Genomic DNA, 13128 nt, shown 5'->3' with positions numbered 1-13128 from the left:
TAGAAACAAACAACTTTTGGCATATATGAATATCTTTACTTCATTTGTATGGTTCCGAGAGTATGTTACCAAAAGCAACAAATAAGAATGGGAAGAACTCATATCAGAAGTTACCACTCTACATAGTCAAAATATCTACCCTATGAACACTTTAGTATCAGAATTGATATCCCTGCTTCGACCTTACTTGAGTAGAATCTGCTCCATAGGTTATATACTCTATGAAGAATCGCTCTAAAAGCCTTTAACTTGGGGGGCATTAAGTAAATGTTAATTGATGTGTTAAACCGTCAAGAACAGTTCCACTCCATGTTGAATAATTTACCTCCACTAAGAAAGCCAACCTTGTTTGACGATAGAAGCGATAAGATCAACATCAACCAAGAGTATATTATCGAGCTGTCCTCTCTTCTTTTGCTTCAAGGGCATCTACTTCCTCGTTGGATAGAAGATCAACAATTGGTTCGTAAATGTCCCAGTCCTTCCTTTTCCTGTTTTGCATTTAAGTGTATACTGTCATTAGCATCAAATTTTTATAACTTTACAAGCCATTGGCTAATGTACTTTTTAACCAACTTCTAAAATAAAACTTGAGAATAGATAATAAGTGTAAATGGCATTAAGATAGGGGTGTGAATTATCCGATTCTGGAAAATAAAATAGTCTAGATTCACCAGTAACAGAAAGAACATTGATAATAAATATAAACTACTACCTAAAAAAATTAAAATTAAAAAAGTATGCTCTAATCTTATGAAAAAATGAAAGCAGGGCACAAGGAACAAATTATAACTTTTTCTTTTTGCCCAAAATATAGATACCCATAACCGCACTAAGTGTTATGGAAATAAGATACCTGCATATGAAAGAGACATCTCAGCATGTCTAGATATCTCATAAATGTGGGAATCTTTTTCAAAATTGAGATAAGTTGTCATTCACATGAGCACCTTATGATTCCCAAGAACCAAAAACACCCTAAACTTCTAGGTTGAAGTTGAAAAACCATGGGTTTCTCTCTCTTGAAGATAAAGACACACGATACCAGGAAACAAACATAACTGGCAGTATTAAATAATCATGTACGAATTATATACCATATACTTCTTAGGTTAGATAAGAGAGAGAAAATAAAAGGAAAATCCATAAGCAACGAGGGATAGACTAATCATTCCAAAATAATAATAATAATAATAAATAGATAAATAGGGAATAGACTAACCGAACAACACTTGATCTATGACCAAATAACTTCACCAAGTCCACTGAAGCACCTCCAGTTTTACTGTTGCAAACAGAGAAAGGCACGATCAAAGGGTAAACATTTAGTCTTGCTGCAACGCAGCTGATTACAAAGAAAACAAGAAACAATGCACAGTTTAGAATATCTAAATTGATACCTTACTGGAACATGCTCAAACCCTCGGCGACCCTTCTTGCTCATTCTGCTTTCTCTTGCTGAAGCAACATTTTGCACTGCTATCTGGAACATGGACACATGAAGATGCAGTCATGAAATAAATCATTCAGATTTCTAACAGAACTAGAGAATATATATATAGTCATTTGGAAAAGAAAAAACAAACCTCATAGAGCTGTTCTCTAATGGCAACAGCAATTGCAGGCTACCTCACAAAAATAAATGAAATTCTCATTGTATCAAACAGTTGGAGAAAAACACATACAGGAGGGCACTAGATGGAAATAGCTCATTGACAATCCATCCCTTTAAAGTACATGCCTTTTCATGACTGAAGAAACCAAATTACTTGGAACAAAAGGTTCTATTATTTTGTACATTTACAAATTCAATTGTACTTCACTTACTCCAACTTCAGGGTCGTCAATGCCCAAATCTTTGCATAATGTCCTGGAGAACTCTTCAGGATCGCTCTCATAGTTGTTCAAGTCCTAAAAGGCATATCATAATGCACAAGTAAGCTTAATAAATATATATGTTCCAGTCAAATGTATCAAGAGTACGTTCGACTTTACCCACAGAAACTGATCCTTTATGAGTGTATTGTTCACTCGAAGATCAAGCTGGGAAAGAAACAGAATTGAGTTATGTGGCATCAAGCTGTAGAATAATGATAAAGGGAGGAAGTAATCAAGAGATCGATACCAAAACGCCAACAAGACAAACCTTGATTGGAATGATTTTTTCACCAGTATACATATCTTGACCTTCAAAGGATCGAAATTCTGTAAGCTGTGACTGATAAGCAAAAACCAAAGAAAATATATGAGTGAATTTGATGGCAGATCAAGATTTGATTAAAGGTATTGATTTAAGTTTGAAGGTTTTGTAATGTATTTAGTTAGCATCTGTATTGGTTAATATTGGTTAGCTGACTGTGCTTTAAGTCTTTAAGTTGCTGCTGGAATTAGTAATTTCTAGTTTTGGCCAACCGGTTGTAAAGGTGATTAGTCACCTACTGCCTTTATGACTATCCTTAGTATAAAAGCTTTGGCCAACCGGTTGTAAGGGTTTAGGCTGTTATTTTTTAATTCAGAAATATTAATAAGAGATTAAAGATTTCAGTGTTTTGTTCCAACACTTCTCCAAGACTTCATCAACTCGGTATCAGAGCTCTTGAAGAAGGGACTCATGGTGGGAAGGAACCCAACCAATGCCAATAAAGGAAAGGGTGTCGACGAGCAACCCTTGGAACCAGAGACTCTTTCCCCGAGGACTTCAACCGAAGTCACCAATAGAACCCTAGCCAACCTCATAAGATGAATCGGGGGAAACAAAACTAAACCGACCTCGTCTTAGCACAAGCCAAGTTCGCCTACAATCATATGAAGAATAGATCAACGGGGAAGTCACCATTTGAGATTGTTTACAATAAATTACCTAGATTAACTGATGACCTTGCTAATATTACTTCTAATGTTGATCTTAGCATTGAAGCCGAGAACATGGTGGAAAGGATAGCAAAATTGCACAAAAATGTAGTATATCAACTAGAGTAGATGAAAGAAGGCTATAACAAGCCGACAAACGTAGAAGATTCAAAGAATTTAAAGAAGAAGATCTAGTCATGATATACCTTCGAAAGGCAAGACTTCCAGCTGGAAAATACAGTAAATTACAGCCAAAAAAGATAAAACCTTATTGAATAATAAAGAAACTCGGGAACAATGCATACAAGATTGATTTACCAGATCACATACATATCAATCCTATCTTCAACACAGCCGATATCTTTGAATCTTTTCCACCCAACCAGCCGCAAATTTCAGCGTAAAACTCGAGGACGAGTTTTTATTAGGAGGAGGGAATTTGATGTATTTATTTAGCATCTGTACTGGTTAATATTAGTTAGCTGACTGTGCTTTAATTCTTCAAATTGCAGCTGAAATGTAGAAATTTCAAGTTTTGGGCAACCAGCTGTAAAGGTAATACGTCACCTAATGCCCTTATGACTATCCTTAGTATAAAGCTAAAGTTTAAGCTGTTATTTTTTAATTCAGAAATATTAATAAAAAGAACAAAGATTTCAGTGTTTTGTTCAACACTTCTCCAAAACTTCATTGTTTTGTTTTTAATATGTAAAGGAAACATGGTTTAGGCTGATGCTGACCATTCAAATCCATGAAGAATGAGAGATGGAGGTTCGGATGACTATTGTCCTTACTTGAATGGATTGTGCAATTTGTGTTATAAATGCCGGAGGAAGTTTTAAATCTTTCACCGTCCTCTTTGCAAAGACCACCACCTCTGAATCGGGATCTAGAATAAACATAAATTATGATGATGATATTGAATATATTATCAAAAGTGCAAAACAGGCATTTTCAATCTAAGCCACAAAGGTGCCTATGGTTTTGGAATGTAGTAAGATAACCTCTATACTCCTAGACTCAAGCTCTCATGGTAAAAAAATTGGGCCTTGTTTGATAACCATTTGGTATTTCGTTCTTTAAAATTAAATAAATAAACACTACTTTCACCTATGAGTTTCTTTGTTTTGTTATACTTCCAAATTTAAGAAAGATAGTTTTTTAAAAACTTGTTTTTGTTTTTGGAATCTGGTTAAGACTTCAAATATTTTCTTAAGAAAGATGATGACTATGTATAGAAGTTGTGAGAAACAAGTACAATTTTCAAAAATAAAAAACAATGTTATAAAACGTGACCTTAAGAACTCATGTTGTCTTTGGACGAAACCACTTTGAAGATTGGTGGGCCGGCTATGAAAATAATGGCGGATGTGGTTAATTCTTATACCTACAGAAATATTATTTCGAGCAGTGGCTTAAAAATCCTAGGCGCTTCAAGCGAGACACCATTAAATATTAATGAAGTACGCCCAGGCCCCTCAGTGCATGAAGATCGTTGTTTTTAATTTCTTTTTAAATCCTTCAAAGAAGAAGAAACTAACAGATATTCTTTAAGAAAATATTTATTTTTCTCCACAACTCGTATCTCTTACCCAAAAAAGAACTCTAATTTCTTAAATTTTTCAATATCTTATCATTCATAATACTACTTTTTGTATGTACGAGTTTAAAGTTACACTTCTAATCTCTAAACTTTCAAAAGTATCTAATAGGTTTCAAAACTTTCAATTTTTTGTCTAACAAGCCCTTGAGCTTCTAAGTTCATATCTAATAGGTCCTATGACTTTTATTACATTATTCAAAATTCACATAACGTATACGAAATTGAACATCTAATGGCTCGTAAGACACAAAGTTCAATTTTTCGTTTAGTAGATCCGTGAATTATAAAAAAAAAAGTTCTTTAAAAAAATCTCACATACATCATAGACCTATATTTCAAAAAAAAAATTGAAAGGTAAAAAATTTGTCAAGTACTTATTTAAGTTTATGGTTAAGTTTCTATTACACACAAAAGACAAACCTAAAAGTTCATAGACCAAACATGTAATCTAATCTAACTTTAATTTCACTAGAGAACAAACTTAGGCCTCACGCTTATAAGTTCTTTTAGTGTGCCATTTAAGCACTTTCAAAAACACCGATTTGAGGCCTAAATACTATACCAAAACGAAGAAGCACAATGGAGGATTAATTCAATTCGCAAAGTCTTTCACTATAGTATCAGCAACACAGCGGGCAAGGGCAAGTGATTAATTCAGTTTTTCCATGTCAAAAAGCATATGTTTGGGGAGAAAAAAGAAAACCCTAAACTCAAAAAACAAAAGCATAAGCTATTCTCCTACACATGATTCAACATTGCTTTAAAAGAAAAAAAGAAAAAAAACATAAGAAGTAGGAGCAAGGTAATGAATTACCAGAAGGGTTCCAAGTGAAAGCATCTTTGAACCTCTGACCGTCAATTTCAATGTCCAAACGAATTGGGACTAGATTCTCCGCCGTCGGACTTCGATAGAGATTGAAAACATAAAGAAAGAGAAATAAATGAAAAGAAGAAGAATTGATAGATGGAGTTGAAAGAGAGAAAGAACTCACATCCTGAACTTGAATGGAGCTTTTGAATGAGGCGAGGCGGAAGCTTTCATGGTGAAATCCGTAACCGACTCTCTTAATTTTGTAGGAATTTCAAAAAAAATTATAAGGGTTGGCGATTGAATTTAGAAGATATCAGTAGGGGATATGAGGTTTCAAAGATCAATCATTGGCGCTTCCAGACAAGGGGTGTAGGATTGAGAGCGATTCGGTCCTAAAGAAATGTGATCGCCAATTGGCGTTTAAACCATTTCTAAACCCTACGGAGAACCATAAGGGTAAAATGAAATTTTGGTCATTGATATCTATCTATTTGGTCCTAAAGAAATGTGATCCACCAGATTTCATATTTTCACAAATAAATCTCTCTCAATAACTAAATACTTCTTAAATAGTCTCTACTTAACTTTAACGAAAATTATTAACCCTAATCATAGTTATTTTTTTTTAATTTTTTTTAATATTTATCAATATTTTAATTTATTTTGATATACTTACTTAATTCGTTAATCAAATGTGTAATATAAGATTTAAAAAAATTGTATTTTTATAATGCGTAATTATCATAGGATCTAAAAAAATTTAAAGGGTATTTTATCTAAAACTTAGAGGGGCTAATTTGCAAATTTTGTTAATTTCTCCAACATTTCTTACAAGTTTATGGATTTTGTTTAATTTTGACTTTTGATCAATTTTCCAAAAGAATTCGTGTGGCAGTGGCAGTGGCAGCGTCTTCTTCTTCTTCTTCCTCTTCACCTTCATTGAAAGCTCCTTTTGAACTTAACAATGGCTCTGCTCCTTCCATATTAAGCTTCAAGAATCCATAGCAATGGAGCTTTTCACTGCCATTAATCCTTCTCCAGACCTCCATTTCCACTCCCTCCGTTCTCTCACCGACACCCATCACCTTCCCCTTCCCAGTCTTCTCCTCCGTCACCCTCGCCGCCCACTCAGCTCCCTCTCCCGTTGCCGCCTTCTGCATTTGCGAGCTTCCTCCACTTCTGGCATCCCGGATCTTCCCACATCCGTACCGGAGCAGGCCGGCGGAAAATTAGTTGTGGAACTCATTGGAGCCTTCAATGAGCTCACTGATAGGATGAATCTCACTTCCACTAGTTCGTCTGTGATCCTCTTTGTCACTCTTAAGCTCTCAATCCCCATCTTGCAGAGTTTGCCTCTGCTTCCTGATGGCCGCTCTCCTCTCTCCAAGGCCTTGTCTGTCGCTCTTATTCTCGCTGATCTTCAGGTTCTCTTGCTGTTGTTACTAATTAAGTTTCTATCTCTTCGATTCTTTCTTCTTGATTGTTATTGATTGGTGGATTGTGAGTGTTTGCTTACCTAATTATTATTCAATGCATAGTAGAGTTGAATTCAGAAACTTTTGGGGATTATGGTTAGAGGAGATTAGAGAGCTTTCTGCTAAAAGGTATAATTATATGTTTGTTAAAAACTATTTTAAAAATCAGGGGTTTGTCCAAGAATTCCCACATGGTGTATTATTGATTTGTTGATGGGTTTTCCACTGTTTTGTCGAATTAACAATTGTGTTCTACTTCTTCTTCTTCGTTTCCTTGTTCTTCTCAAGCTATACATGTGTTCAATTTAACTGTGACCGAATAGTTTGGTCCTACTACTTGGTCCATTCAGTTCCAATTCCGAATCCAATTTTTAACAATGCTTGACAAGCGTTTTATGTACTCTTGTTTCGGTTTTTTTATGGTTTTATGGACTTGGTTCTGTCTACAGCTTTGTTTTGGTGCAAAAAAAAAAAAGCACCCTTTAATCACGTTTAGTTTTCAATTGGAAATTTCTTTTGTAATGTGCTTAATTCGTTACATCATTCTGATATGTTTCTTATTTTTTTAAAAAAAAAAAACTTGCTTGACAAATGCCAATATTTTCTAACTAGGTGGTGTTGTCATCAGGAAAGCTCACCAGTTGCAATTTCAACTGCCAATTGCCATACATTTTTTTAGTTATGGAATAGACTTGATGTTAGATTCTTGGGGGATGTTGAAACTAGTAGACAAATAGATGGAACTTAATGCTTCTGTTGCTTATTTTTGCTTTATAATAGGTATGGTTCTTAATGGAATTGGAAGCTCTATACTTGCTGAATAGCCTTTTCTGTGAATTTTAGTCTGCACTTGATAGATTTGAGACTTTCAGCTATTGATAGATTTTAGAACAAACCATTATCTCAGATGGATGCAGAAGTTATATCTACTGGTATTCTTAGAGAGGTTATGGAGGCTGGGGGGATATCTCTTCAAGAAGTTAAAAACCAAATAGGTATAAGTACTGCTCATTTACTGCATGAGAGCTTACGAGTGAAGCACATTCCTTCAAGAGTCGATATCTTTGACGATGATAGTTCGGCTGCTTTAAGAAAGTTCTGTCTTACGTATTATGATATTAGGGCATTGATTTTAGACCTGGCTTTGAAGCTTGATATGATGAGAAACCTCCAATCATTGCCAAGATACCAGCAGCAGATGGTTTCTCTTGAGGTTTTGAAGATACATGCACCATTAGCATTTGCCGTTGGAGCTAATTTCTTATCACTTCAGTTGGAGGATCTCTCTTTCCGTTACTTGTTTCCTTGCTCTTACTTTTATGTGGATTCGTGGTTGCGAAGCCACGAGTCAGGAAGTAAGTCTTTGATTGAAACATACAAGGATCAGCTGGCACAATCCTTGAAGAATGATCCTATATTAACAAACATGGTGGAAGATTTTTCTGTGAAAGGTCGCTATAAAAGTCGATCTAGCACCATGAAGAAACTCCTTAAAGATGGTCGAAAACTTGAAGAAGTTAACGATATTCTAGGATTACGCGTCATATTGAAACCTAAGGCTGGGACAGATACATCAGAATCGGGTGAGAGAGCTTGCTACCGGGCAAGTGAAATTATAAAGTCACAGTGGAAAGAAATACCCCATAGGACTAAAGATTATATTGCAAGGCCAAAACCCAATGGTTACAAGAGCTTACACATGGCTGTGGATGTGAGCAACGAGAGCCAGACGAAACCGTTAATGGAAATTCAAATACGAACTACTGAGATGGACAAATTGGCAGCTGGTGGAACGGCATCACATTCACTATACAAGGGAGGTCTCACAGATCCAGAAGAAGTCAGTAACAATTAGTATCTATTTTAATGTTTTAATACACTTAGTCTTGTTCTATAAAATTTGCACAAGCTTGTTAAGTTTAAGACTGATGTGGATATTTGTCAATGTTTTAGGCGAAAAGGCTCAAGGCTAAAATGTTGGCTGCAGCTGAACTTGCTGCTCTACGTCTTAACGATTTTCCATCATCTAACTATAAAGGCATACATACCAACCAAAGAGGTCGAGTATTTGGGCTTCTTGACAAGAATGGAGACGGTAGAATAAGTATTGAGGAACTTGTGGATGTCATGGAAGACCTTGGTGTTGGTGCCCCCGGAGAAGATGCGCGAGAGATGATGCAACTTCTAGATTCGAATAGTGATGGTTCTCTTAGCTCTGATGAATTCGACTTTTTTCAAAAACAGGTAAATTCTTCACCTTGTTTCAAGATAGTGAAATGATTATGATTGCATATTTAGATCCCTGTGCACATAACTCCCAAAAACATCTGTCTTTTTTGTTGTGAAACAAAAATGAAATGATTTTTTTTTATAATAGTAAGTGTTAAACCAATTATCACTAAAGTTAAACCAAAGCCTAGGCGTGATTAATCTACACTTGTATTTATATTAGTGCGGGCTATTTTTAAATATAACAAAATATACCATCTATCTACTATAGATCAAGATAAACTACTATGTGTCTATTATGGTCTATCATAAATCGACTGTGATATTTTACTATATTTGTAAATAATTTCAGAAATTTTGTCATTTAAAATAATCTCTCCAAGACGATTTATATCAATGTGTGGGACATGAAAATCGAATCTTTAACCTTGAAGTTAATAGAATAAGTTTATGTTAATTGAGTTTGTTCATCTTGACAACAACCTTTGATGTCACAACCGTAATCTTTTATTTGAATTTTAATATTCAATCATATATTTTTCATCTTCACAAGGCCTTTCCCAAACCTGCATGTTCTTTACCCCAACGAATTAATATTGCATGTATAAGATTACCAATGCAACTTGAAAAATGGAGAATTAGCTTTTAACAAAGTCAATTTGTTCTTAGGTCGAATTCATACGCAGCTTGGAGAACAGAGATGATCAATACAAGGTCATCCTAAATCATAAGCTCCAAAACGATGACGACACCGGTTTGATACAAGTCTATAGTGAAGAACTCGGCAATCGACTTGCCACATAGTCTTGGCCGTGGACCCTCCATTTGTCTCAACAAGGGTAGGAAATTAAGTTCATTTGGAGTCACATATCTAGCCTCATTATTGTGAATAGATTGTTTATAAAGTTGAGAAGCAAGCCAATTCCTGTGCAACATTGTCATTTGGAGGTCTAATATTTTAATCAGAAAAAAAAATTGTAATCTACAAATGAAATGAAAAGAATCCAAATAGGATGAAGTAATAATGTATCGGAGATTTGTTTAGAAGATATAGAAAAGGAGGGAGAGATCTAATGATTATATTCTCAAGCTTCTATAATACAAATGAACTTTCTGTTCTTTTACATTTGATATTCGGTGTCTACATACAAAGGGGGATACACAAAGGAGGCTTCTTGCCATTTAATATTTGGCTCTATCTATTATCTACATTTAAACCCACTTATGCACCAATCAAAGGCCGTGCTTGACATCAACCCAAATTATAAAATAATAATAACAACAATAATTCTAATAAAAATCCTATAATTGGGTATAGATTTCTTCTAACATGTACTGTTTAATGCAAACGAGCTTGAATTTTGCCGTTCGAGCTCTGGGTTTGTGCCCAAATCACTTGACAGTCTTTCACACAACTGCAAGGTTTGAATGGAATTGAATGTTAGAAGTTAAAGGAAGATGTCAGAAGGACTTGGCACAAGTTTTTTTCCAAATTTAGTACTTTGCAAGGATTGGAATGATGTTCCAAGTGATGAAAATGTATTTTTTTTAGAGTAAAAGACGTAGTTTTAAGCACTTAAAATAGACAGACATTGAAACTAGCCTGTCCTATCTTGTACCTGTCTGTAAGCTGATGAGTCTCCAAAAGATTTTTTCAGTTCAACTACATGAAGCAGTGGGCGTATCTCAAAGACCTGAAATCATAACTCACCAGATTTGGTAATGGGGAGTAACTGTTAGCATTAGGTTCCATGAAAATTTAATTAGTAACTCGAATGAAATTTTTTTTTACCTCTGCTACAAATGATAGATTACTTAGGCTTTTTTGACTTCTTATCTCTTGAATCAATTTCAACTAAAGACGCAGAAAAGGAAAGATATGTTAGAGTAATCATGTTGTGAGAAAGAGAAACGGGGCATGTTACTTTGAAACGGGGCATGTTACTTTGTAACCTCATGGCAAATAGGTCGCAAATTGTAGGGGCCGTTTGTCATATAAAATTGCGGACAACGATGGCCACAAGCTTTCAACTAATCCATTATCATGGAGGGGTTAACGATAATGACATCTACTAGATTCTTTCGATGCTAAGAATTGAGTACCAACCTTTCCACTTCTCTTTTGAACTCGAAATCCCATATCCGTTGCGATAACCTCGATTCTCTCAAGCAAGTCTTTGGCAGAACGATTTGAGGTAAATCTGATCTTCCTCTCGGAGACATCCTATGGTTATTCAGATTAAAATATTAAGTAATCAAGTAAGATTTTAAAATGAAATTTTAAAATGAACAAGCAACCGAGCCCATAGATTGCGTAGTCTAATAGTCTTTCTTTTGAACTCTCACCTCTTGCTCAAAGAATCCGGATAAATCCAAACTTGAAGACATTCCAATTAACTCAAAAGCATTGATAATAGAAGGAGATTCCGGGCTGTTTTCAGCGTCAGATGGCTACGCCACAGGTAAAATCCAAATTTTCATCAGTTTAAGACAAAATAACATAGATAGGAGGGAAAAACAAGGATTTGGTTCTCTTTAATTTCTCTCTTTACATATACCTCATCAAGCGTTGAGATGGCATCATCCTGATCAGTAAGTGAACCCTCCTCCTCATCGTCATCATAACAAGGAGAAGCAGGATTATAGTCAGTCTTGAACCACTCATTCTCTTTGATTCCTGCTATGGTAATCCGAGTATTGGGATTGGGGTCGAGAGTTCTCCTGATCAAATTTCTGGCACCTGCTGATAACCATTTGGGTATCTGAAAATCCCCCCTCAAAGTCTACAACGAACGTTGATGCATATAAATATATTTTCTAAAGGGGGAGACAGAGAGAGAGAGAGAAAGATAGGGATCCAAACAATACAAGACATATGTTTAATATTAGTTTATTCATTTTCCCCCTTTTGCAGTTAGGTTTAGGTACCTTTTTATAAAGTAAAGCCAAATTGGTCTCGTCGAAAGGTAGAAAAGCCGTAAGAATAACATACAAGATAACCCCACATGACCATATATCAGAGGCGGCTCCATTATATCCTCTATTAGCAAGAACCTCCGGTGCAACATAGTTAGGACTTCCACAGGTTGTGTGCAGCAAACCATCTTCCTAATTTCATAAACCATCCATCAATTCTAGTTCTTCAACTACGAATAAGTAGCCTAAATTTAGATACAGATGATCTCGAAAATAGATAGTTACAGAATATTACCCGGCAATTCTTTGGTAAAGCACTGAGACCAAAATCAGAAATCTTAATATTTCCCTTAGCATCAACAAGCACGTTTTCCAACTAAACGGATCAACCAGCAAGAGAAATATCAAATAAAAACGATACGCAGATTGATTGTTCAACGAAATGAGACATAAATCGCATGTAAATACCTTGAGATCCCTGTGGTAAACTCCTTTGTCATGGCAGTAGCTAAGACCATCAATAAGCTGCTGGAAAATCCTCCGACCTTCAGCTTCATCCATCTTACCTTTCGATTCCTAAAACACACACACAGTTATCCCCAACTCAAACTCACCAATTCTATAACTATATCCAACAGGAATTCAAATCAACATCAGAAAACACGCTTACAATTCTATCAAACAATTCTCCACCAGAAGCGCACTCCATAACCATATAAATCTTCGTCTTACTAGCTAAAACCTATATCATCCATAAATAAAAATAAAAATAAAAAACCACAATAAGTAAAACCAGTCGTTTAATTTCTTCATTAAATCCAACAGAATCGCAAACAAACCTCATAAAGCCTAACAACATTCGGATGCCTAAGAAGCTTGAGAGTACTTATTTCACGCTTAATCTGAAACCAACTCCGATTCATTACATCAGTTCCCTTCGCAGAATAACTACAACAACAAAAAGACAAACAAAACGAAACGAAACAAGACAAAACCAAACCTGATCGGAGAAGTTGAGATGGAGAATCTTGGTCTTGTCAAGGATCTTGACGGCGTAACGACAGCCGGTACGGACATCCGCAGCCAACTTCACCTTCCCGAAATTCCCTTCTCCTAGAGTTTTCCCCAACTCATACTTCCCTACCCTCATTCTCCTTCTCCTTCTCCTCCTTCCTCTTCTTTCACTTCCTTCTCCAAATTTGTGCTTTCTTTCTCTCTCTCTCTTTCTCTCTTATTTTTCAATT

At 35.5% G+C, this 13128-nt stretch overlaps 3 protein-coding genes across 4 annotated transcripts; 1 reads left to right on the top strand and 2 right to left on the bottom strand.

The window, feature by feature from the left end:
• LOC101206466 (chromatin structure-remodeling complex protein BSH) lies at nt 1–5823 on the bottom strand. Its single transcript, XM_004147588.3, has 10 exons — nt 5446–5823; nt 5268–5356; nt 3645–3739; nt 2147–2218; nt 1996–2043; nt 1828–1911; nt 1587–1625; nt 1401–1483; nt 1223–1285; nt 1–491 (listed from the first exon to the last, which is right to left on the bottom strand). The coding sequence occupies exons 1-10, from the start codon at nt 5493–5495 to the stop codon at nt 392–394; spliced, it is 723 nt and encodes a 240-aa protein (XP_004147636.1). The 5' UTR covers nt 5496–5823; the 3' UTR covers nt 1–391.
• Nucleotides 5824–6124: 301 nt separating this feature from the next.
• On the top strand, nt 6125–10069 carry LOC101206232 (probable GTP diphosphokinase CRSH, chloroplastic). The gene is made up of 4 exons (XM_004147587.3): nt 6125–6688; nt 7647–8579; nt 8693–8983; nt 9638–10069. The coding sequence occupies exons 1-4, from the start codon at nt 6272–6274 to the stop codon at nt 9770–9772; spliced, it is 1776 nt and encodes a 591-aa protein (XP_004147635.1). The 5' UTR covers nt 6125–6271; the 3' UTR covers nt 9773–10069.
• Nucleotides 10040–13128, bottom strand: LOC101205987 (CBL-interacting serine/threonine-protein kinase 1). Of its 2 annotated transcripts, XM_011652797.2 has the most exons (12): nt 12885–13127; nt 12724–12786; nt 12555–12626; nt 12353–12460; nt 12180–12260; nt 11897–12076; nt 11527–11751; nt 11315–11419; nt 11076–11192; nt 10761–10823; nt 10588–10662; nt 10040–10383 (listed from the first exon to the last, which is right to left on the bottom strand). In XM_011652797.2, the coding sequence occupies exons 1-12, from the start codon at nt 13032–13034 to the stop codon at nt 10294–10296; spliced, it is 1329 nt and encodes a 442-aa protein (XP_011651099.1). In that variant the 5' UTR covers nt 13035–13127; the 3' UTR covers nt 10040–10293. The 2 variants fall into 2 exon arrangements, with proteins under 2 accessions (XP_011651099.1, XP_031737757.1); XM_031881897.1 differs by lacking the exons at nt 12555–12626; nt 12724–12786 and having other exon boundaries at nt 12885–13128.

Source organism: Cucumis sativus, chromosome 3, assembly GCF_000004075.3.
Source record: "Cucumis sativus cultivar 9930 chromosome 3, Cucumber_9930_V3, whole genome shotgun sequence".
In the NCBI taxonomy this organism is placed as follows: Eukaryota; Viridiplantae; Streptophyta; class Magnoliopsida; order Cucurbitales; family Cucurbitaceae; genus Cucumis; species Cucumis sativus.
Note: the sequence above shows the minus strand (reverse complement) of the source record. Positions and strands in the feature narration are given on the sequence as shown.

Excerpts from the sequence above, each read along its gene's own strand:
- LOC101206466 (XM_004147588.3), bottom strand. The coding sequence starts at position 5,495 with ATGAAAGCTTCCGCCTCGCCTCATTCAAAAGCTCCATTCAAGTTCAGG. Across the intron at positions 2,219-3,644 it reads AAATTGCACAATCCATTCAA|TCACAGCTTACAGAATTTCG; the intron begins GTAAGGACAATA and ends TTTGCTTATCAG. Across the intron at positions 1,286-1,400 it reads TTTGAGCATGTTCCAGTAAG|TAAAACTGGAGGTGCTTCAG; the intron begins GTATCAATTTAG and ends TGTTTGCAACAG.
- LOC101206232 (XM_004147587.3), top strand. The coding sequence starts at position 6,272 with ATGGAGCTTTTCACTGCCATTAATCCTTCTCCAGACCTCCATTTCCAC. Across the intron at positions 6,689-7,646 it reads TTATTCTCGCTGATCTTCAG|ATGGATGCAGAAGTTATATC; the intron begins GTTCTCTTGCTG and ends CCATTATCTCAG. Across the intron at positions 8,580-8,692 it reads GTCTCACAGATCCAGAAGAA|GCGAAAAGGCTCAAGGCTAA; the intron begins GTCAGTAACAAT and ends TCAATGTTTTAG.
- LOC101205987 (XM_011652797.2), bottom strand. The coding sequence starts at position 13,034 with ATGAGGGTAGGGAAGTATGAGTTGGGGAAAACTCTAGGAGAAGGGAAT. Across the intron at positions 10,663-10,760 it reads ATCTATCATTTGTAGCAGAG|GTCTTTGAGATACGCCCACT; the intron begins GTAAAAAAAAAT and ends TTATGATTTCAG. Across the intron at positions 10,384-10,587 it reads ACTCATCAGCTTACAGACAG|TTGTGTGAAAGACTGTCAAG; the intron begins GTACAAGATAGG and ends CAAACCTTGCAG.